Genomic DNA, 23,843 nt, shown 5'->3' on the forward strand with positions numbered 1-23,843 from the left:
AGTATTCATTTGTTGTAGAGCTATATGTGTTGTTTGTTATTTGTAGCCATTTGTGATTTAGAAAAGGAGAAATGGCCATATTTTACAAGCATCTTTTTTTGGTGTTTTTTCCTAATAAAATGACTTTAATTTACCATGCCTCAGTCTGCTGGCTTCATAATTTGTCTTTTGGGAATATGCATTTATTGTCACAAATATGTATTTCATGTCAGTAGTTCGGCCACAATGTAACAACTCTAGGTAAAGGGGACTTATCTTCTGGTTCTTTCCACTGCCTTAATTTTAGTAAGTAAATATGCAGGTTATTTCTAGATATATAATATTTAGTAGCAGACTCACAGGTATTTATGGAAAATACTTGTAAAATAAAGCCTTTTCAATACTGTTTGAAGATAAGATTCGTGCAAGAGTTTGATACTTTTGGAAACAGTGAATGTCAGCATGATATTAAAATATAGGTTATCATGCTTTAGAGATGACAAATTCATTTTTACTTTATGAACATATCTGTATATGGCTTTTTTAGTGTATAAGTTACAGGAACATTTCACAAAACTGCTTTTATAGAATGTCAATATAATTAAAATAAACATCAAATATGGTGTGACTGTTCTTAGATTTGGGTAGTTGAAAAAAAATAGCATGTATATGTGGTTTGTTTGTTTTTTTTCCAACTTTTTATGGTTTCATAATGTCTATATACTAAAAAAAAAATACATATTCTTAAATTTAGGTTAAATGTGCACAGTACTGGCCAACAAAAGACGACCGAGAGATGCTGTTTAAAGAAACAGGATTCAGTGTGAAGTTCTTGTCAGAAGATGTGAAGTCATATTATACAGTACATCTACTGCAATTAGAAAATATAAATGTAAGAATTTTCATGCCCAAAAGATTGGACTTTATATGATGATTTTAAGAATTACTCTGTTATTAGATTGTTTTTTAAAATTACAGTTGACATACAGTATTATATTACTTTCAGGTGTTCTTTGTTTCTAAGTTTGAAGTTTAGGGCAGCTTATACATTTTGATAATATACAATAGTATGTAGTCATAACCATTTGTTTTTAGATTGTGTTCCTCTTTGAGGTAGCTCTCTAAGGCCTCTCAGGAAATCCTAAAAATTAAGAATATTAAAGTTTAGGTTGAAATTTAAGATTGAAAATAATTTATTAAAATTGAGGATTACGAGAGATGGCTTTAGAATCAGGCCTACCTGGAATCAAATCCCAGCTCTGCTACATAGTAGAAGTGTCCTTGGGATCGGTTGCTCAACCTCCCTAAGCCTGTCCTCATCTGTAAAATGGAGATAATACCTTGTGGAGATCAAATGAAGAGTGTCTGCAAAGCACCTGAGGGCGAGGAAGGACCCAATAAACAACAGTTCCTGGTACTTAACCACTGTTCAGAGTAGCAAGCTGGTTAAGAAAATAACTTACTGGAATGTTGTTAATTCAAGTTATTCACCACACAGAAATTTGTCCTTATTGAATTGGGGAAAATGGTGCGTATGGTCTCACGAACATATAGTTGAATTTTCTCCAGAAATGTAAGAACTGTGCTTTGATACTTGGTTGAGATACATGTACGTGTTGTTAATCTGGGGGTAAAGACATTTCTCTCCTTTACCTCTTTTGCCTTCTTTATGTTGTAATTAGAATAACTAGAAAATATGAAATGAGAGTGATACTGAAATGCTACTAGAAACTAGGAAAACTAGAAAATAGGAAAATGTTTGTTTGCCAAAACATGGCTTTAGGTATGGAATGCATCTAGTCTATAAAGCAAGATAACTGTTTTAGTTAACCATTAAGTAGATTAAGCGATTAATATGATTATTAATTTAAAAAAAGCTCTATAGAGAACAGAAGGGATATACATAAAAGTACTTTTTAGATCTGTAGAATTATCTTTTATGGCTGATCTCTTGGAACACCTCTGTTTTTATTGCCTGCTGTAAGCACAGGTGCATACTAGGTGCTTAAGATCTAGCTTCCCATGACCTCCATAATTAAGCTTATTATGTGATCTCTTTAGGTCATCTAAGAAGGCCTAGGGTTGGGAATTATAATGCTTAGAGTTACGTATAAATTTTCCTTAACTGTGTTTTATCTGCACCAACTGTTCATTTACATAAGTCTTAAGCTGCACTGAGCTACATCACCAGCTATTTGATACTGGATTTACATTGCTTATTCCCAGAAATAGAACTGCATTTTCATAAAATTCTCATGGTTCTCTGAATCATCTTCTCTTGGTATTTATCCCAGGTACCTCATCTACTTACAGCCTTAAAATTGATTTAGATGGAGAAGGGCATAGATGTTTTTCTGTTTCCGAAACCTAATTGAGAATTGATTATACCTCAAATAATAATGAAATAGAATGATTTCTGTATTTTGTTTATCAGTTTGCAAAGCACTTTTTTTAAAAACAAATAATGGATCTTTTTTTTTAAGTTTTTTGTTTTTTTTTTAATTGAGGAAGGGGAACAGGACTTTATTGGGGAACAGTGTGTACTTCCAGGCCTTTTTTTTTTTTTCCCCCAAGTCAAGTTGTTGTCCTTTCAGTCTTAGTTGTGGAGGGCACAACTCAGCTCCAGGTCCAGTTGCCGTTTTCTAGTTGCAGGGGGCACAGCCCACCATCCCTTGCTGGAGTCGAACCGGCAACCTTGTGGTTGAGAAGACTCATTCCAGCCATCTGAGCCATCCGGGAGCTCAGCAGCAGCTCAGCTCAAGGTGCCCTGTTCAATCTTAGTTGCAGGGGGTGGAGCCCACCATCCCTTGCGGGACTCGAGGGATTGAACTGGCAACCTTGTGGTTGAGAGCCCACTGGCCCATGTGGGAATCGAACCGGCAGCCTTCAGAGTTAGGAGCACGGAGCTCTAACCGCCTGAGCCACCGGGCCTGCCCCTGCAAAGCACTTTTCACATACATATCATTTGACCCACAGTCTTCATCACCATATATTTGATCCCCTTTACCCACATCTACCACTCCCCTCCTCACTTAGATTTTTGGTTCTAAAGCATCTTTTTGAAACTGAGGTCACCATGTGAGCTGGCCAACCAGTATGTTTTAGTTTCTAGTAGCTGTGTAATTTCTTACTGGCCTGAGTTCAGAGTCTACCATAATTAAATAGCAACAGTTTATTTATGTTTTACTTTACAATCTTTAGGAAGAACTAGAAATGTTAGAAGAATAAAGTAGCATTTCAGTATGAGAGTCAGAATTCCATTTGGTTAAATATTTAGACTCTGGAACCAGATTGCTTGAGTTTAAATCACAGCTCTACCACTCCTGGCTGTGCGAATGGTCCCATTACTTAACCTCTGTGCCTTAATTTTCTCATCTACAAAGTGAGGGTAATGATGTACCTACCTCATAGGGTTGTTACTAGGATCAAGTGAATTAATACTATAACAGTGCTTACGACTAAATGCAGGATCCACAATTATTAGCTTTAGTTGTCTATATCTGTTTCCTTTGTAATGTTAATAAATTGGGAAGGACTGCAAGAGCCAGGGCAATTGAAAATAACAAGTTGAGGGAGAAAGAAATAACAAGGAGAGAAGGTGATGATGAAGTAGGGAGTGATAGCCAACCTCACCTGCAGATCTTTGCTGGGATTCCTGAGCTGCAGAGAAGCAGTTGGCTTCTGAAGGAGTCTAGCTTGTATCTATTCACAGATCTAGGGCCAGAGCTGTCTGTGCAGACCCTGCTTTTTTACAGAATTTTTGTCTAATGGAGCAGTAAAACTACATACCAGCAGTCCTTTCTAGTGTCTTGATTAGAGCTAAGAGTTTGAACTTTTGCCCCTGAATGAAGAGATTCCATCTCTGCTTTTAAAGTGGCCCTTTATGTTTATCGAGTTCCAGGAATACTGTTGTAATGCTCACTGCTTTCTGTTTCTCTGTCCCTGTAGATATGCCCAAAACAGGATGAGTGCCTAATTATTATGAAGCTCAGCTGGGATTTGAGTCAATATAGCTTAAAGGGTTTATCCCACCTGGAATGTTGTCTCTTTATAGCCTACCCATCTTTCAGGTGCTACCACCTTGTGCCCCATTTCTTACTTAGGTCTTTCTTAATGTATCTGGGACACATTCATTTCTAACATGATATTCTCTCCATAATTTTAATTTTAACATTTTACTGACTTGTTCAATACTTACATATGTATATATTTTGACTCCATAACAAGATTTTCTACTCCTCATGGGCAGGGTCCTTACCTGTTGCTTTTGAACTCTCCTCTGCTGTTGCACTGAGTACATTGTTAATCACACTACACCTGGGTTATTCTAAAACACAGGCATGGTACGTCCACCATGCTTTTAAAAATCCTCCTGTGGCCAGTGCAGAAGTCTGTGACCCACCCCATCCTGGTCCTTTCCTCTGTGTCTGCCTCATCTCTTTCAGGCACTCAGGATTTGTTCTTGCTAAGAGACTTAGACTTTCTCAAGTAGGTTGTTCCTGGAGGGCCCATGCCTCTGTATATTGCTTTTTTCTTTGCTTAGAATGAAAGACCCATGCCTAGCTATTCCTGTCACTTTCCTCTCCAGATCTGGTGAGTTAATTAATCTTTTCAAAATAAATTACAGTAAGTAAACACTAAACATGGACAGCATAATGATCCTGGCAAAAATTAATTAGAGACTGAACTAAGTCAGTGACAATGAGGGTACAGATTTCATATATCAAATCTGTATTTAGGAGGTATGGTTGACAAATTTTGCTATTCTTCACGTGTAGAAGAAATAGTAAGTGAAGAGATTGAAAATGCAGAGTTTTACAACTGATTGGAGCTTATTCAGGGTGACAATAAAGGCCATTAGTGAGTATAATATTTTCAGAAATAGCTAGTGTCTGTTAAGCATTTATCATGTGCAAGCATATGTTAGGCACTTTACATTCATTATTTTATTCCTCACAATAACTTTATAAGGTTAGGACAATTTTTAACCCCATTTACAGATGACAAAATTGGGGCTTATGAATGTCTTTTGGAAACATAATCTTGGTAGCTTCTATATATGCCTAAAAGTGTAAAAATAATTAGGCCTGGAGGCATAAAGCTGTATAGGTTTTTATAATATTAGAAAATCTATACTCTTGTGTATATTGATGATAAAAATAATAGTTAACTTGAATGGCTTTAGACAGCATACACTTAAATTGCCATAAGCCTAACAACTCCCTGTTGTCTTATACCTACTCAACTCAGAGATTATCTTCTTGGCCTCCATATATAATGAGCTTTATATCCTTAGTCAAAGACTTTAAATTTAGAATTCTCCTTCAAAAATGTAAATGAGATTTTTGCCTTAAAAAGAACGGTGAACCACTGACATTTTGTGTAGAGTCTAGTATACATAATTGTTGTGTCCCGCACCACAAGGGTTGTGGGGAGAGAGGAGGGCGGCGCAGGGTTAAGAAAAGACAGTAGCTGAATAGAGTTAAGCAGGGCCGAATTGGGCCTACGCATTAGCTTTTATTAGGTGAGGATAAAGCTTATCAATCTCAAGATCTGTGAATCCTATACATCATAATAGGAAACTGATTCAAGCCAATCACCCTTGCCTGCAGACAGCTGAATGGTAAGTCCCAGGATGTATGTACTGCCCCAAGGGACAAAACTTTATACATATGAATAGATGGAGAGCACATCATTGAGTCTCTTCCCTTGCAGGATGTGGGAAGGAATGCAGCCACAGAGGCAGAGGCTCTCCTTAGCCAGGGGAACGTGGGGGGCTGTGCCCACCTCTATGAACCCCGTGGATTCTCCTGTTGGTCCTCACTCGACTGCACGGGGGCTTCAGTTGTGTCCCCCATGGGGAATTTTACTCATCATTGGCTGACCAGCCATCTTTCTGGGGCCAAACAGGGAGACATAAAGTGCAAACACAAAGGTGAAGCAAAGTCCCTGAAAGGATCCGTCTCACAGACTTCTCCTTGCTTTAGGGGCAGGTATGAGGAGACAGACAGGTAGGCTGCTGCGTGGCTACACATAATGCAACTTTTTGCAAAGAAACTTGGTAGGCATGTATGGAGCAGCTAGAGAAGGGGACAGCTATGCAATTGTGGATGTAACCTGGGTGTGTGTTGGCGTGAGGTGCAGCAGTGGGAAAGAGATGGGAGGTACCTATTGGGCATCACAGAAGGAGAACTCATGTGACTTAGGAGAAGGAAAGGGTGCTTCCACAGTTTTGAAATAAGGAGTTTGTCAAATATTGTAAAGTCTAAATGTGGAGCTTGTTTGGTATAAAGATGAATTTTGTTTTAGCTCTCCATCCTTGGGCAACCTTTTTTACCTCTCATTTTTTTTCCAGCATGAAAAAGAGGGAGCGGAGGTCCAATTATGTAAACATTTATTTTATACCGTAGAGTGAACATATGGCTCTTATTGCTTCATGTAGTCTTTTGGGAGTTACATGATTTTATGTTTTTAGTCTGTTCTGGTAGTGGAAGAAAAAGACTGTTTTTCAAAAATCTATTAATGAGGAAGACTGTATTATACAAATAGTCGTGAGTATTTCTGGGAACTGGCTTTGTGTATCCCAGACAGCGTGACCTGAATTTGAAAAAAATGAATAAACAAGGGACCACTAGTCTTGAGCCAAAATCATACAAGCAAAGAAAAAGCAAGCAATTGCTCAGGACTGTAGGGTAACCATAGGTTTTGAGCCAGGAGGTGATGCAATAATTGAGCATACAACCACAGAGGAATACTGGGCCACACCCTAAAGAGCGCACACAGCTCACATGCAAGCAGGGTCCTGGGGCCACCTCCCACTGGAATCTTAGACCCCATTTAAAGGAAAAGGAGACTTTGAGTTGACTGTACCTTTAAGCTAATCAAGAACCAGCCTCTTTATCCCATTCTTATCTTGGTATTATGTTGTTACCTGTCCACTTATGACTTTGTAAAGCCTTCTTAGTTTGGAATGTTTTATATATCTTTTTTTAACACAGTAAATTTAATTCCCTTTTTACATACAGTAAGATACAATCTGTTTGGTATATAGTTCTATGAGTTTTAACAGTGCATTCAGTTGTGTAACACCCCCCCTGCCATCAAGATATATAACAGTTCTAATACCACTAATCTCCATCCTTGTTTTCTCATGCTCTTTGTGTATAGTCATGTCTACTCCCTACTCCCAGATTGTCGAGTAAGTGCGATCATACAGTATGTATCTTTCAGAGACTGGCTTCTTTCACTTAGCATACTTAATTTGGAATTTAAAAGGAAATGTTTTGAAATATAGTCATCATAATGATCATTTCAATTAGTGATAGGGAAATCTCGTACCTTCAGTGTATTGAGAACCTATGGATCATGTATATTTGGAATTATGAAAACTGGATGTTAGGAAAAATTAGTTACTAAAACTATATTATAAAAAATGTTTAAATATACTTTTTAAATTCTTGTATGTGTTTTATCAATGCTATACCTGATATAACTGAGTCTGGGACTTAGGACTCTATAATGAAAAATGAAAAAGGGATGTCAAGTAAGTGCAATCAAAAGCAGGATACTTATAACCATGAAAAATACCGTGTTTTTTTATGTTGCTTCTATGGCTTCGCCCTCAAAAAAAGTCTTATAATAAAATGAAAAACTGTGCAAAGGCATGTTAGAGGATTACTTCTTCATTTACAGAAATGAAGAATATAAGGCACAGAAGTGCTTCTTGGGTCAGAAGGCAATTGGCAAAAGCTAAAGAACATTTTCATAATTAGTTAGTCAGAAATATAAGATCATCAGGAATATCCAGGAAGTGATAGTGAATGCCAGGCAGGATTTAAGAGACAGGAAATATTTAGTATGTTGGTAAACCATTTTAGCACATCAGCAGAGGCATAGAAACAGTTTTATGATTGGAAATTATTACCATGGGGAAAAGCAGCAATTAGAAGAGAAATTTCAATTAAAAATGTAAAGATTGTTTTTTTAAATCAATTCTTGAATTGTTCCTCTGTGCCAGTATAGCAGAATCTAAAAGATAACTCATAGAATGGGAAAGATTATATCTGAAATAATTTTGGAATTCTTAAAAAGGAAACTATTAAAGAATGTAAAATTATACTGGAAATATATGGAAAAAAGGAAAAAACATCCATTTATCATGTAGGAATTAAAGAAAATATTGGCAACACACATGGTACAAGTTAGCAGTTAAGAATCCAAGTGCTACACCAGACTGCTTCTTCAAATCCTGGCTCTGCCATTTCTAAATGTGTGACCTTGAATAAATTACTTAACCTTGTGTCTCAGTTTTGTCATCTGGAAAATGGCCTTTAACAGGATTGTTGTATCATTAATACAGAAAGCTTAGAACATGCCTGCAAGCTAATGTGTTAGCTTTTGCTAATATATTCTAAATTCTCCTAAAGGAAATCTTCCAAACTTGTGTAAATGCTTATTAAAAACCAAAGAGGAAAATCATGGTACAAAAAGTCCATGGGATTAAAAGCATTACACAAAACACAAAATCTTTCTGAAGTGGTTTTTAAAAAGAAAAAAAAGTAGAATTAACTTTTTCCCCTTTATTTTTACATTTTAGAGTGGTGAAACCAGAACAATATCTCACTTTCATTATACTACCTGGCCAGATTTTGGAGTCCCCGAATCACCAGCTTCATTTCTGAATTTCTTATTTAAAGTGAGAGAATCTGGTTCCTTGAATCCTGAACATGGGCCTGCAGTGATCCACTGTAGTGCAGGCATTGGGCGATCAGGCACCTTTTCTCTAGTCGATACCTGTCTTGTTCTGGTAAGTGCTTCTTATGATCTAATTTTAGCCTTGTCTACTTTTGGTATTCCCACTGGCAAAAATTAGCTCTAATGTCAGTATCCCAGAACTGTGTTTTTCAAACTTAAACTTCTGCCTTCTTTTGGAAAAACCTAAAAATCTCGTTTATACTCTTTAATTAGGGTATAGGAATCGTTAAATCTTAACACATCTACTGTATTTACCACTCTGCCTATGTATAGTACTTTAATCAAAAATTGGATTGTTACATTAAAATAAACTTTGACATGTTTAAAATTCTGTGTATTTTGTTAGTGGTGAATATTAAAGATGGATTGTGTTTGTGCTCGTTCCCTGCCAAATGTAACTCCAACAACTTTTTTGCTTTTTCAGTTGCGGAGGGGGTTGTGGTGGTTTTAATAACAGATCAGTAGTCCAGGGCGGGTGCAGTGGCTCAGCAGTATCATTGTGGACGTAGACCCTTTCTGTCTTCCTTCTCTACCATGTCCATATGGCTGCTGTGCACAGAAATGGAGGTGGAAGGGCCCTGGACAAAAAGATTTACTCCTGCCAAGACTGTAAAAAAAAAAAAAAAAAAAAAAAAAGGCACGGATCTCAGTGGATTTATCCTTACATTAAGCCAGAACTGGTCATAAATCCTTCCTTAGACCAAACACTGGCCAAAGTGAATTAGAGGTACTGTGATTGGTTTGGAATGAATTGTGAATCAGCTAAAGGACCAGACGTCCTCCGTCTACTACTTGAACAGTTGAGGTGTGGGGAGAATGGGTGTTTTGGGATGGTGGTTTTGGACATAAAGTTACAGCTTTGGTGGTAAATTATCCTTGTTCTTGAGGAGGAACGCAACACGTAGCAAAACTGTTAGCAAGTATCCTGTATTGCTTCTCTTTCCTGGGCTCTGTGAACAAAAGGATTGAATAATTTTCTTTCTACTTTTCTTGTAGATGGAAAAAGGAGATGATATTAACATTAAACAACTGTTACTGAATATGAGAAAATATCGAATGGGACTTATTCAGACACCAGATCAACTCCGATTTTCATATATGACTATAATAGAAGGAGCAAAGTTTATAAAAGGAGATTCAAACATACAGGTAAACCTTTTTAGGGGAAAAATAATACTTGTGTAATAAATACAATTAGTATCAAATAACTCCTTGCCATTTAAGCACTTAATGTTTCCCTTCGAAAACATATTTACATTAATGTGGTAAATCCAGCTGGCCATCTTAAAATTATAAAATTTAAGCTCACTTCCTCATATATACCTCAGCCTCATGTGAAATCCTTTCTGTTACTCAGAAGCCCTACTGGGAACAAGATTTCATTCAAGAAAGTGAAATTTTCGTTTAAGATGGGTTTATCCATTTAATCATTAAAATAAACCAAAAATTGTAGGTATTTTTACCCCATTAAAAACTTGACCTGGGATTATAGAATACTTAGTTTATATAATAGATACTTTATAACAAGGAGCAGCTTGAGTACTTACAACAGACATGAAATTCCAGTAGAATGTTACATTTTCTCAGGTTGATGGCTTTATTCTCAAAGATAGTCTTACTCCACATTTGCAAAAGCAAAGTTTAAAGACTGATTATCAGAGTTGTGTTATATAGTACTAACGTGAAATGTACAATAGAAACACAGAAGCAACAATTGATCCCCATTTCTTCTCTGATCTAATCACATAGTATTGGGCAAAAGTTGATAAAATCTCTTTATGTTTCTCTTTTATGAACACATTTACTAGCTCTGTAATATCTGTGATTACTAGCTAAAACAATAATTTTTTTTTTTTTTAAGGAGGGTGCAGCTCACAGTGGCCCATGCGTGGATCAAACCGGCAACCTTGGTGTTATTAGCACCATGCTCTAGCCAACTGAGCTAACTGGCCACCCAAGAATATTCTTTATAAGCCTTTTATAACTTAGGTCAGAATCTATCGTAATGGAATTAAGTATAAGTAGTTAAGTGTTACGTATTTCAAAAGCATATTAAAATATTCTTAAGCAATTCTATTTATCAGTAGCTAAAAACTTTTCTTGTTCTGATCATTAATGTTATTTGAACTAAATATTTAAGACAACTACTGATCAATACAGTTTTTAAGTTTCGTTGAAAAGGTTTTTTTTTTCAAATCTTTAAACAGCATTAAGAATATTTAAAAAAAAAAAAAATTATGTAAGTGTGGTTTTCCAGGACCCATCAGCTCCAAGTCAAGTAGTTATTTTAGTCTAGTTGTGGAGGGCACAGCTTACAGTGGCCCATGTGGGGATCGAACCAGCAACCTTGTTGTTAAGAGCACCACGCCTTAACCGACTGAGCCCCCGGCCACCCCTAAGAATAATTTTTATTGAAGAGAAACATTAGGTTACTCAGTGCCATCAGTCAGTAAAATAGTGTGTAGAAGATTAAGCTCCACAGAAGTCAGACCCTACTTCAGAAGTCAGACTTTAAACACATTGGATTTGCTTGGCAGTGAACAGTGATTTAGAAGTAAAAGTTACCTCAAATGTTTTAAGATTAGGAAAATGTCTCTCTTCTTTTTATCTCAGTGAGCTTCCACCACTTTAAATCTGGAATTTGAAAAAAGTTAAATAGTTACACTAAAATTTTTCCACCTACTTTTGTAGCTTCCCTAGTGGCCGTTATTTCCTGGTTGTTCTCACAGACTAATTGCAGGGAAAGTATGCTATCCTTTGGATAGTATCCCTACCTACACTTTAAATTTTTTTCAAACTTTGTTTTTTTAGTTTTAGACTATATATGAACTTTGAGGATCTTTATGAAATACTGTGAATTTGTTTTATTATAAAAATAATTAGTATATGTTGAATTATAAAAGAATTCACAGAATATGGAAGTATGTCATGTACAAAGTGGAAGTCCTCGTTAACTCATCTACCCCAAAGTTGTAATCCTTTTGGTGTGTATGTATTCTTCCAGGAATGTGTATTTATGTATATGGATTTGTTTATTTTACATAGATATTTTTCTCCTCCTAGAACTCCACTGTCCGACTCTATAGCCGTTAACACAGCACTACTGAGTACAGGTTTCCATGCTATGTGAAAGTAGAGCATTCCTGTGAAACCTTTTGTAAGCCAATTTGGCGTAAAAAGAAGAAGCAATCACACATTAATTTGTATGGAAACATTTTGAGCATTCCCAGACCCAAAAAATAACCCACCAAACCATACAAAATAACACATAAAACCTAAAATAACACTAACATACAGTAAAAGCAGTGCCACTTTTGCTGCTTAGGGTGTACACTGCCTATAGCCACTCACTGCAAAACAAACACTGAATGCTATTTTCATAAAAGTGAAAATCCTCTTCGGATTTTTTTTCAGTAAACAGAAACAAGTACTGATGTAGGTATTTCATAATAGTGAAGTGGCGTAATACAAATTTTTGAAAAGTGGGGAGGAAGGGTATGTGTATTGGAAATATGGTTGGTCTGAATTGAGATCTGCTTAAAATGTAAAATAACACACCAGATTTTGAAGATTAAATACAGGGAGAAAAAGTAAAATATCTCAATAATTTAAAAAATATTAATTATATGTTCAAATGGCGATATTTTTATGTATTGAGTAAAATAAAGCATTGTTAAAATTCAGCTTTTTTTTTAACATGGCTACTATAATTTTAAAATTATACATGTGGCTCACATATTTCATTGGATAGTGCTGAACTAGAACCTTAACTTAGAATAGAAATCTAAGAAAAGTAAAGTTCTCTGAAACCTTAAATCTTAAAACTTCACTGTTACAAAGATCTAAATTTACTTTTTATGTGTAGAAACCCCAAACTGCATAAATATAACTGTAGCCCATTGAAGGTATCCCTTTTGACATAAACAGATGTGAGAGCCAATTTATGAAACTTTTATTTCTCTTCATCTAATTCCTCCTCTTTGCTCTAGTTTTTAGGAAAAATTAATATTTGTAAGAAGAATGAAGGAATCTTCTTTTTAGTGAGCATGATGGCTGTGGGTGGGGGACAGGGGATATTTCCTGAACCTGTGTATCTCCAGAGAACTGTCTTTTTATTGGCACCCGACCCATGTAATTCTTCATTTCTGGTACTTTCTCCTAAAAGGGGACATCTGTTTTCACCTTCAGTCTTAATTTAGATTTTTATGATGCTAGTGATATTTTTATTATTGCAAACAGTTTTAAGTGAAGGTCTCTGGCATATGTGGACATAAAGTGATTTAGAACCTGTTGGGACAGGAGAACTGTTAATATTCACATCTAAAGTATATATGAAATCAGTAAATATCTCTCCTATCCCAACAGGTTCTATAATTATAATAACAGCACATATTCACTTATAGAAATCTCCAATGACCTTGACCTACCTAGATTAATATGGATAACTTTTAGTTGTCTCTCATAATGATATCATTTATCTTACATCTTTCTTGGCATAAAGTCAGACATAAATACACAATGTAGTTGCTGATATTACCGCATACTTATTAGCACACTCCCAGTATCAGTGATGACAGTAAACCTCGCAGAGTCACTAATCTAGTTTGGCAGTTCAGAATTGGTCTTGTAAGATTTCTAGCTGGTAGTTTGACACTACTAATAAAGTATTAAGTGAATGATATACTTTCAATGAATTACAGTGGGTTTCAAGTTTAATCATATCACTTCTCTGAGGAGCTTTCTTCGGTGAGAAATGGGTAGGATTGCAGAGAGTGGATGGGGTCTTATTGCTCAGTAGCACGTGGCACGCTGGCGTGTGGTTCAACATGAGTATAGAGTTAGAAAGATGAAAAACTGTCCATCTAGATAGCTGTACTTCCGGCCTCAGAATGAGAGCTTGGACAAGGTTGTAGCTAAGTGCAGTATTGATTCCTTGGTTTCCCCAGTCAGTACTGACAAGCCAAGACAGGTGATACTGGAGTGCCTGCTTAGTTGAGTGAGTTTGCTGCCAGAAAATGGCAAAATAATGTTGCCTTTTTTTTTTTTTTTTAATTCACTAGCATTAAATCTCTCTTTCGCTGTCCCCCACCTTTGCTGAGTGCTTTCCTTGTTGACATATTCTGAATTTGTTGCATATGCTGGGACGTGGTCCAGTAAGACTTGATTTTTGGCATCATCAGTTTATTGACATTGTTTGAGTTTTGTCCAAGTATAAGGCCAAGTTGCTGTAACTAGGTCTTGGTAAAGGATGGAAACTTCATAAATTGACCAGCATAAATTCTGGAGACAACATTTTTACTGGGTGTTTTCTTAAACTATATGGTGTCTGAAATTGATGAACTTTTTACTGGGGGGTTATTCACAAGGGATTATAGGCTAGTTAACCCAAACTACCTGAGTTAAAATTCTGGTCCTACTGTTCACTAGCTGTGTAGCCTTGGGCAAATTACTTCAACTCTCTCAACCCATCTCATCTGTAAAAAGGGTATTATAATGATAATAATAGTGGTACCTACCTCCAGTGGTTCTTGTGAGGATTAAGAACTAGTACATTTGAAGCATTAGAACAGTGTGGGATGTAGTGAGTGCTTAGTAAGTATCTTGTTTCCCCACTTGCATCTTCTTCAATATAAAAACAAATGCTATTTGGACTAAGTAACAAAAATTGAAAACAGGGAAGAAAGCAAAATGACAGCCATCTAAAGTGAAAACATCTTACTTTTATGTTTCATTATAGTAGTTGCTCAACTGTTGGCAAAATATTCTTTCTGGATGTGGCTTAAGTTTACTTAGGTCCTTGCTCAGGAGAGTTCAGTTCCACCTCAGTTGTTTCTGAAATGAAGTTAGAGACCTCTTGCCTTGAGGTCTGCTTCCTTTCTGAGCTTGTCTCAGTCCAGCTCTACGTGCTCTCACCTTCTAGCCAGCATATTGACCAGCATAAATTCTGGAGACAACATTCACTGTCTTCCAAATATAACAAATTAGAGAATTTTACATTCTATAAGTTTCCTGTGAATCAACCACTATAAAACAGACATTAATATGCAACTTAATAAAATAGACACATATAAGAAAGATGGACTGTAGTAAAATGCCTTTTTCTTTTTACTTCCTCTGTTGTATGATAATGACAAGCTAGAAACTAGTTTATCAGTGTATCAATAAACTTATCAGGGATTTTTTAAAATCAAAATATACAAGCATTGTTTTTAGCAATGCCATTTTGCACTAAAGTAACTCCAGGAATGAGCTTTTCATAATTCCAGAAAAGTGTAAGTTGCACTATTAACATTTCTGTTCAAATCATTAAAATCCTGAGACAATAAGCTATAGAGTTCCTTATTCATTAGATTCGAGACTCCATCCTGCCATGATAAGATCTTCAAAGAACCACCCGTCTATGCCAGCCATTTTATGCCAGTGTCAGAGTTATAAATAATCCAAACCATTGGCTCTCTCTGCTGCCTCCTTTATTACTTTTGTTATTGGCAAGGAGATAGATAGTTGTGTTCCCAGCCCTTACGGACTTGAGAGCCAGTGGTCCTCTGTGTTGAGGTTGTACTTGCCGCCTTCTCTCTCTCTGCACCTCTTCTTCCTCTCCCTCTCTCTCTAGGGATGGTGGCAGTGAGGGCAAAACAAAGCAAAACAAATTAATTGACGTTTGCTAGATGTGATGCTAGGCCTTTTCACATGTCATCTTATTAATCACAACAGGCTTCCAGGGTAGGTGTTGACATTCCTGTTTCATAGATGAAGAAAATGTAATTTCTCTTCATCATGGTCTAAATCCTGCCTGTTTTGAAGTCCAGACATGCTAGAGTTTTCCCTAACGCGGAGGTGGGCTAGCTGCCTGGCACTACTTAGTACTTATGGTAAGGACAACCAAATTAAAGTCCTGGCATCATGGGGACCTGCTTGGAGATCTCACCGTAGGTTCTGCATTCGATTAGACAATGGCAGTGACAAAGGAGATACACTAGATCACATTTAAATGCCATCTTGGTCATCGTTTCCAGTGTTACATACCTCTGGATCTAGGAGGCCAGCAAAATCTGGCTTTAGCTAAAATCTTCCTACTATGACTAATATTTTAGTGAGATCTTTTTTCATTCATCTGTTTGCATCACGGGGTTTTCTTAAAGTTAACTATTGAATTTCAGTTCATAAATTCTTTTAATATTAAGGAAAACCAAAATTTTAGTGTTTGCATTTGTTTTTATTTCTCTTCCTTACCTAGAAACAGTGGAAAGAACTTTCTAAAGAAGACTTATGTCCTGCTTTTGATCATTCACCAAACAAAATAATGACTGAAAAATACAATGGGAACAGGATAGGACTTGAGGAAGAAAAACTGACAGGTGACAGATATACAGGACTATCCTCTAAAACACAGGATACTGTGGAGGAGAACAGTGAGAGGTAAGAATAACATTCTTGAAAAGACAAGACTTTATTTTAAAATGGTTAGTAGATGTGAACTAATATAGGCCCTTTGTTTATCGAATTAATGTACCCTTTATTACGTAAGGGTATTTTAAGTAGTATATGATGACATTAATTTTAAAGACCTTTTATTCTATTAAGAGGCCAATATTTATAGACAGATACCAGTTGGAAAATGGTTTAACAAAATAACTAATTGAGTACAAAGTTAACAAAATAACTAATTGAGTACATATAATTAAATGGTAAAATACATAGTATGGTACCGAAAATAAATGGTATGAATACCTGCTGTTTGTAGAATTATGTAGTGTTCATAGTATAGTTATAATGTATTTGTAATATGCCTTTAATAAAACTATGAAATGTTTATTGAATATTAAAACTTTATTGCATTACTGGAAGAGGAAAACCTTTTTTTCCCGAAAAAAATCATATGAAATGCATTTCTGTACCTTTTGAGTTACAGAAATGTGTAAACTATTAAAGTTTTTAAATTTAAAAAGTTACATTTCTGAGACTAATTATCTCACATATTCTGAGGTGTGAGTCACTTAGTAAAGTAAATGAGCTCTTTTACTGCCTCTCTTGTATCTGAATGACCTTTTTCTTTTTGTCAAATACGCTTTTTATTGGGGGGAAATCTTATGTTGTAATTACATCTTTTATATTGAGATCTTGAGATGTGCTGTGAAAATCATTAAGGTCTCCTATATATATGGCTTCACTTTCATATTTCCCCAATATAAAAATTACCTGAATTTTATAAAAGGTAACATTGCAATACATAGCATATGTGTTATTATATATTATATTGAAGAGTTTATTATGACTTAGCAGTGCTGTTCCTTATTTATGGCTTTTGAGGTTTTAGACTACAAGTTAAAGCATAAAGTTGTTTATTTTTCCCTTCTTTCACCTTAAATATTTATATCAAGATATAGTATTGTTTTAAATTACCTTATCTCTTTTAGTAATAAGATTCTCAGGTTCCTGGTGTTGTAGTTTTGACTCGTATTACTTGGAGAATTTAATAGAAAACAGGCTTGATGATAGATAGAATTGGTGCCCATAGCATTTCAGTGGTGTTGAGTTTTAATCTTTAAGGACACAGGCCAACCATATTAACAGTTGCAGCAAGGTAAATCACTCACCCAAGTTTGACAGTACAGAGTAGATCAATAAAACCACTCAGGAGTTATAGAGTGACTGCAGAAGGTGGTTTTCAGAGGTGAGGGGGCAGTGTATGCATATGTTGTGTTCTTCCTTCGGGATAGCCGTAGCCAGAGCCTGTTTGAAAGCAAACGGAGGGTCCTCATGGGAAAGTAAGGATTGTGAGCGGAGGGGACTAATTGAGGGAGCAAGGTTATAGAAAAGTGAAGAAGCATAAAATAAAGATTACCCTGAAAATTTTTGTTGTTCAGTCCTAGTAAATTTTAATACTGATCTACAGCTTTGCATTAGAGATGCTAATAAGATAAATCAAAATTTTATTGAAAGGATTTCAGTTTCAAAGGAATGAAACACAATACTTTCTTCATTTTCATTATTAAATATCCTCCAAATCAGTGTTTTTTTATATTAAAGATCACATTCCCATAGTCATGAAATCTACTTAGTTATAAAAAACATTTTTAAAATAATAGAATACATAAAATAGAAATCAGAATTAAATTACAAAATAAAATAGGTCAGAGCACACAAATAGTAACTAAGTATTTTAACATTTTTATATATGTACATGTTATGTAAATTATATAGATAGTGTACATATTTAAAAGTGTGTTTGTGTGGGATTACTCTGTTGAGATGGTAAGATATTTCTTGCTGTAGGTTGCCATCAAGGTTTGAAAGCCAGTGTTCTCAATTATAGTACAACCCATAAACCCAGATGACTGAGAGTGGTGAACAGTTTGGATAAGTGAAAGATTATTTGGATCCTTCCCCAGTGAATTTGCATAGTGTAAATGACACCTGTTGAGACATGTATCGGCAGGAGCCTGCTGTGTGTGCCACTCCACCATGAAGAATTTCACATGTTCTTTCATAGGCAGGGATCCACAGGAGGCATTCCCTGCCAGTTTATGGCCTACATTGTATAAACATATAGGAAAACCTGGCCAGGTCCCACTTGGCATATTGTATTACATAGACCCAATTTCCTTAGGCCTACTTTAAAAAAATGTTATTGAATCATAAATTGAGAATAGTCCTTACTTCTCTGGAATTGCATTCTTAAACTAAGTAATGGCATCCCTTGGTACTTGTATTCATTCCATTCCTGAAAACATATGTATAGTACATTTTTGGAAAGCCGGAGGCTTTGTTTTGTTATTTCAAATGGGAAAATTTGTGTGTTCTCAGCCCAATCAAAACCATAACCAATTCTCCCCAAATCATAAAAATCCTCTTAAACACCTAGAGAACAAAGTATTTAAAGTATAATTATATAATCATGTAACACTCAGTGAACTCATTAGGTTTATATGGTAAATGACAATTGTTTTCTACGCTGCAATGTTAGAGATTCCATCAAAATTGAAACCTGGTTGTTGATGGCCCCAGGTTCCTGGCAGAAGTAAATATAGGGACCTATGAAAGGCTATCCCCTTGGGTCAGAGCTCTGTATTTTTACATATTTTATGTATGTTTTGCCTACACTTGAATACAAGTTAAATTTTTTCACTGACAGGTACTCACATATTTGTTATAGTGAATTTTCAATTCAGAGAGTGAATTCTGGGTAACAATTTTTGCAAGTCATTATAGCAGATGTTCAGGTTGACAGACAACCAAAGATACCTGTGTTTATAATAAATAAAAGTGGAAAAGACATTAGAAATCACTACAGGGCATACAGAGATAAGCAAAATAAAGTCTCCAAGTTGCTAATATATTATAAAACAAGAACCCAAATTAACAAATTATTTACTATTAGTTAATTACCATAAGATAAAGAATAGAAGGGTTCTAAGAGAAGAGGGAGAGTTGAAGAATAGAATTGAAATGAGAGGACCAGGAGAAGAAAACGTTTCTAGTTTAGAGGGTAACAGATTCAGATAAAAGCAAAAACCGTTTGGACAAGAACAGAGTTGTACACAGCAGAAAAATATTAGAAAGTTTTTGCGTGGACATATATTTTCAGCTCTCCTGGGTATATACCTAGGAGGGCAATTACTGGGTCATATGGTAACTCTATGCTTAAAATTTTAGGAACTGCCAAATAGTTTTCCACAGCAGCTACATCCTTTTACATTCCCACCAACAATGTCCAAAGAAAGTTCCAAAAGTCCAAAGAAATTTAACGTTGATAAAATAACATATAGTCTATATTCAAATTTCTCTAGCTGTCAAAAATCCACATAACTTTATTGAGATATAATTTGCATACCATAAATTTCATTCATTTGAAGTGTACACAATTCTATGGATCTAGTATATTTAGAGAGTTGTGTAACCATCGCCATAATCTAACTTTGGAACATTTTCATGACTCCAATCTCTATCGCCATTTAAAAAAATAATTCAAGATCTGATTGAGAAAAAAAAAAAAAAAGATCTGATTGAGGACCATGTTATTTGGTAACATGATTCTTTAGTCTACTTTAATCTGGAACTGTTTGCCACTTTTTTTTTCCTGGCTTGACAGTGGCATTCTTGCAGCTTCTAAATTTGTTACCGTTTCGAATGCCCCACAATATGGATTATTCTGTTTCTCTATTATTAAATTCAGATTAAATATTTTGGCTAAGAAAAAAGTTGGCTCTTAATGCAGTAGAAGACACTGAAAAGGTACTCAAGATATTTGATCAAGCTGTGTGATCAGAGCTATGCTTTAGGGAAATTACTGTGGTGATGTTTAATTTGGAGGCAGGGAAACTGGTTAGGTTTTTGCTGTAATACTGGCAGTAGTAACTTACATGTTGCCATTAGCCATTCTTTCTTATGTAGTCCTAGGACCATGTATTTTGGGATTTAAGGAAACAAAAATTCTATTTTGAATAGGAAAAGGGGAGTTAGAAATATATATATAGAAAAACAGAGCAAAACAGAATATCTTATAGAAATATTAAGTTAATAGCTTTTATTAGGGGCCTTTGTCAAAAATCAAATGTAAACACAACAGGATCAGATGCTAGGGGACTCGCTTGTCTTCCCACTATTGCTGGCTGGTTAACAAAGAAAGAAAACAGACAGTCACCAGTTCACATTTCAAAAAAGACAATAGGAATGAAAAAGGATCTCTCAAATATATTCATGATTCATTTGTTTCAAGAGCACTAAATCATTGCCTTCCAGTGCTCCACTCCTGCTTGGTTTACTCTTAATGTCCTACTAATAATGCACAACTCAAAGACAACTTGAGTTTATATCTTAATTGTTTTTTCAAAAACTGGATATTTAAAGACTGGATAAAAGTAAATGTGAAGCAGCGTGTTTTAAATTGCTCCAGTTGTATACTTGAGCAAAGTATGAAGGATCCTGCTATCTGGAATATATTTACATCACCTTTGTAATACCCATAGCCTATGGAATACTATTCAGCCATAAGAAAAGATGAAATAGTGCCATTTGCGACAACATGGATGGATCTTGAGATTATTATGCTAAGCGAAGTAAGTCAGATAGAAAAAGTCAAGAGCCATGTGATTTCACTGATAATGTGGGATATAAAACTGAAAGCAACAAAGGAACAAGACAAAGAAACAAAATCTCATAGACACAGGCAACAGTTTAGTCATTACCAGAGGGTACGGGGGAGAGGGTGGTAGATGAGGGAAAATGGGGTCAAATACATGGTGATGGAAGGAGAACTGACTCGGGGTGGTAAACAATGTGATATATAGATGATGTATTACAGAATTATACACTTGAAACCTATGTAATTTTACTAACCATTGTAACCCCAATAAATTTTAATTAAAAAAAAAAGAAACCACCATGCTTATTTTCAGGTCCTACTAAAAGTGTTTATTAATATAAAACTATTATCAGAAATTGTCACTGAATTATCAGAATACATCTCCAAGCCATTTAGAATATTGAGGCTTTTTTCCTTCTTTTTTTGCAATATTTGAATGAGTTGAAAAATGTATGGGGGGTTAGATATTTGAGCTCACGTCCATCCTCTATATTAGAGTAATTAAGTCCTGCCAAGCACTTCCTTTTATTTGTTTTTATTCATAGTGTTCTACGGAAACGAATTCGAGAAGACAGAAAAGCTAACACGGCTCAGAAGGTGCAGCAGATGAAACAGAGGCTAAATGAGACTGAACGAAAAAGGAAAAGGTGGTTATATTGGCAACCTATTCTCACTAAGATGGGGTTTGTGTCAGTCATTTTGATTGGTGCTTTTGTTGGCTGGACACTGTTTTTTCAGCAAAATGTCCTATAAATAAACAATTTTGCCCAGCAAGCTGCTGCACTAGTAGCTGACAGTGTTGCGTTAATATCAAGGGTTTGTCTATTAGCAAACTCCTCATAACCCAAAAATGGAGCGGTAGAATAGACACCAACCAGGTAAATGATATATTCAGTCCTCAGCCCTACATCTCAGGGCACTGCCCCCAAACTGTAAACGGCTATCTAAAATAAAGACTTTAATACCTGTTAAAAACTGGTACATTTTGGAACTGTATTCATACATGTTAAACGTAATATTTCACCCGATCAGATTGAGAAATCCTTTGTCACAAGGATTTGTTTTTGAGGCTATCTGGATTTTAACCTGCACTTGATATAAGCAATAAATATCTGGTTTTATCTACATTATTACTGGAAAGAAAATGACCTTTAAATAATGCGTGTAATGTATAATGTACTATTGACGTGGGCATCAACATTTTATATTCTTAACCGTTTCAAGGTAAATATATTTTATAAGTATCTATTTAATCTTTTGTAGTTAAATGTACTTTTTTAAAAAGCTCAATTTGAAAAATCTGTTACCATAAAAAATAAATTGTATGTTGATTTATTTGTACTGGATACATTTTCATAAGGAGAAGTTTGATAAGAGCAGTTAGAACTCTGAATAAGCATTTTCTACTACATATTTGCATTTGTTTTATGTTTTACAGTTTTCCCAATTTTAAAAAGAAAAAGAAACAAAAATTTTCCCTAAAAATATCTTTGAAAGAAAATCTACTTACTGGCATAGTCAGGTAACAGTTGGTCAAGACTTTGTAAACAATTGGTTTCTGTAAAGCCCATTATTAATACTGTTTATTTTTCATGAAAATTGAATATAACTACTCTAATTTATAATTGGGGTAAATCATGATTTAGGAAATAAAAATAAGGAGCAGCATTTTACTATCCATGATTTCAGTTTACTAGACTGAAGTTTTGAAGTAAAATTTTTTTCAAGTTCTTTCTACATCAATAAATAGTATGATGATGTACAAGCCTCATATTGTCCCTTTAACTTCTTAATGGGTATTTTAAAAGTATATTATTTAATTAATTTAACTGCTCGTTTGAATGCTAGCTTTCTTCAGATCCCAACATTCCAATAAGTGCTTAGCTTGTTTAACTTAATAGTTGTCATAAATTTAATTGCTGAAATAATGAAATCACATTATTTCAGTGGTTTTCAAACTATGCTCGTTGGGTTCCTAAGGGATCACCAAGAGGTGTTAGGGAGGACTCCAAGCTATCGACTTGGGCTTTGAACCAGACCACCTCGCCTTCATTTATTTTATAGACTGCATAAGATTTCTGCATGAGGTTTAATTATTTAGCAGGTCAGTTGTAATTTAAAAAACAGTTTGAAAACCATTGGTATAGATGTTTTTAATTGACTTGAGTGTCCTTGAATGTGTTAAATTATGCTGCAAGTATGAAAGAGGATGTAGGTGGTACTACATATTAAATAAACTTGTGCCTGTGTCCTAATTCAGTATTATTGTGTCCTGTAACGTTTAAATGGAGAGGAGGTAAGAGGGACATTTTCTTATGTCTGTCTGCATTACACCTGTGTTCGGGCGCCAAGACCTTTATGTGTAAGGTCACTATTGGTTTAAAATCTTTCTTTCCAATTTGCCTGGGTTTGCATTTGCTAAAATACAGGATATTATTCTGCAAGTCAAATATGGATAGACGCTATTAAATTTCTAATTGAAGATAGCCTTGCTTTAAACAAAAAGGTAAAGACTTCTTAGAGAAACGATGCTGATAATGAAGCACATCGCCCCTCCGCGTGGTGGGTGTGCTTCCCTGGATTCACTCTTGCAGCTTTGCTTTTTGTCTGCCTTCTGTCCTTCTGGGTGGTATTTGTTGTAACATTTTTAATCATAGTGTAGTAAACATTTGTTGATGAACTTCTGCAATGGTTAGTCATCTTACCTCTTCCAAGCAGATCCTTGAGGATAGTATGTTAAGTTTTTACCAGTAATAATATTTTTGGTGGGTGCCATGTACTAATTATTGAAAAGATACGGCAACGTGCTGTGGTGCCTATTATCATCATCCTGATCCTTTATTAAATGAGGTGTTCTAGTCACAGAGAGGAACCAGAACTGGCTCCTGCCTGCTCAGGTAACAGCCAGAGGAAAAAGTTAGCAATTCTTGATGGGTTCTACATCTTTACAAAACTTGTGTATCCTTAGGTCTTCATAATATTTTCTAATTATAACAAATTTTAAAGTCAGTTGTGTAGTTTGACT

At 35.4% G+C, this 23,843-nt stretch overlaps 1 protein-coding gene across 2 annotated transcripts in view; it reads left to right on the top strand.

Moving 5' to 3' along the window:
* PTPN2 (protein tyrosine phosphatase non-receptor type 2) overlaps positions 1-23,843 on the top strand; it is a 90,774-nt gene that overhangs the window by 61,164 nt on the left and 5,767 nt on the right. The window contains exons 5-9 of one of the 2 annotated variants that reach the window (XM_019711365.3): positions 734-871; positions 8,576-8,785; positions 9,730-9,882; positions 15,971-16,152; positions 21,364-21,713. In XM_019711365.3, coding sequence (XP_019566924.1) covers positions 734-871; positions 8,576-8,785; positions 9,730-9,882; positions 15,971-16,152; positions 21,364-21,571 — 891 coding nt within the window. In that variant the 3' untranslated portion in view covers positions 21,572-21,713. Of the gene's footprint in view, positions 1-733; positions 872-8,575; positions 8,786-9,729; positions 9,883-15,970; positions 16,153-21,363; positions 21,714-23,843 lie in introns of those variants that run through there. The other variant, XM_019711366.3, reaches the window with a different exon arrangement.

The sequence above is a fragment of the Rhinolophus sinicus genome, chromosome 4, assembly GCF_057876585.1.
Source record: "Rhinolophus sinicus isolate RSI-liver-muscle chromosome 4, RSI-T2T, whole genome shotgun sequence".
Lineage (NCBI taxonomy): Eukaryota > Metazoa > Chordata > Mammalia > Chiroptera > Rhinolophidae > Rhinolophus > Rhinolophus sinicus.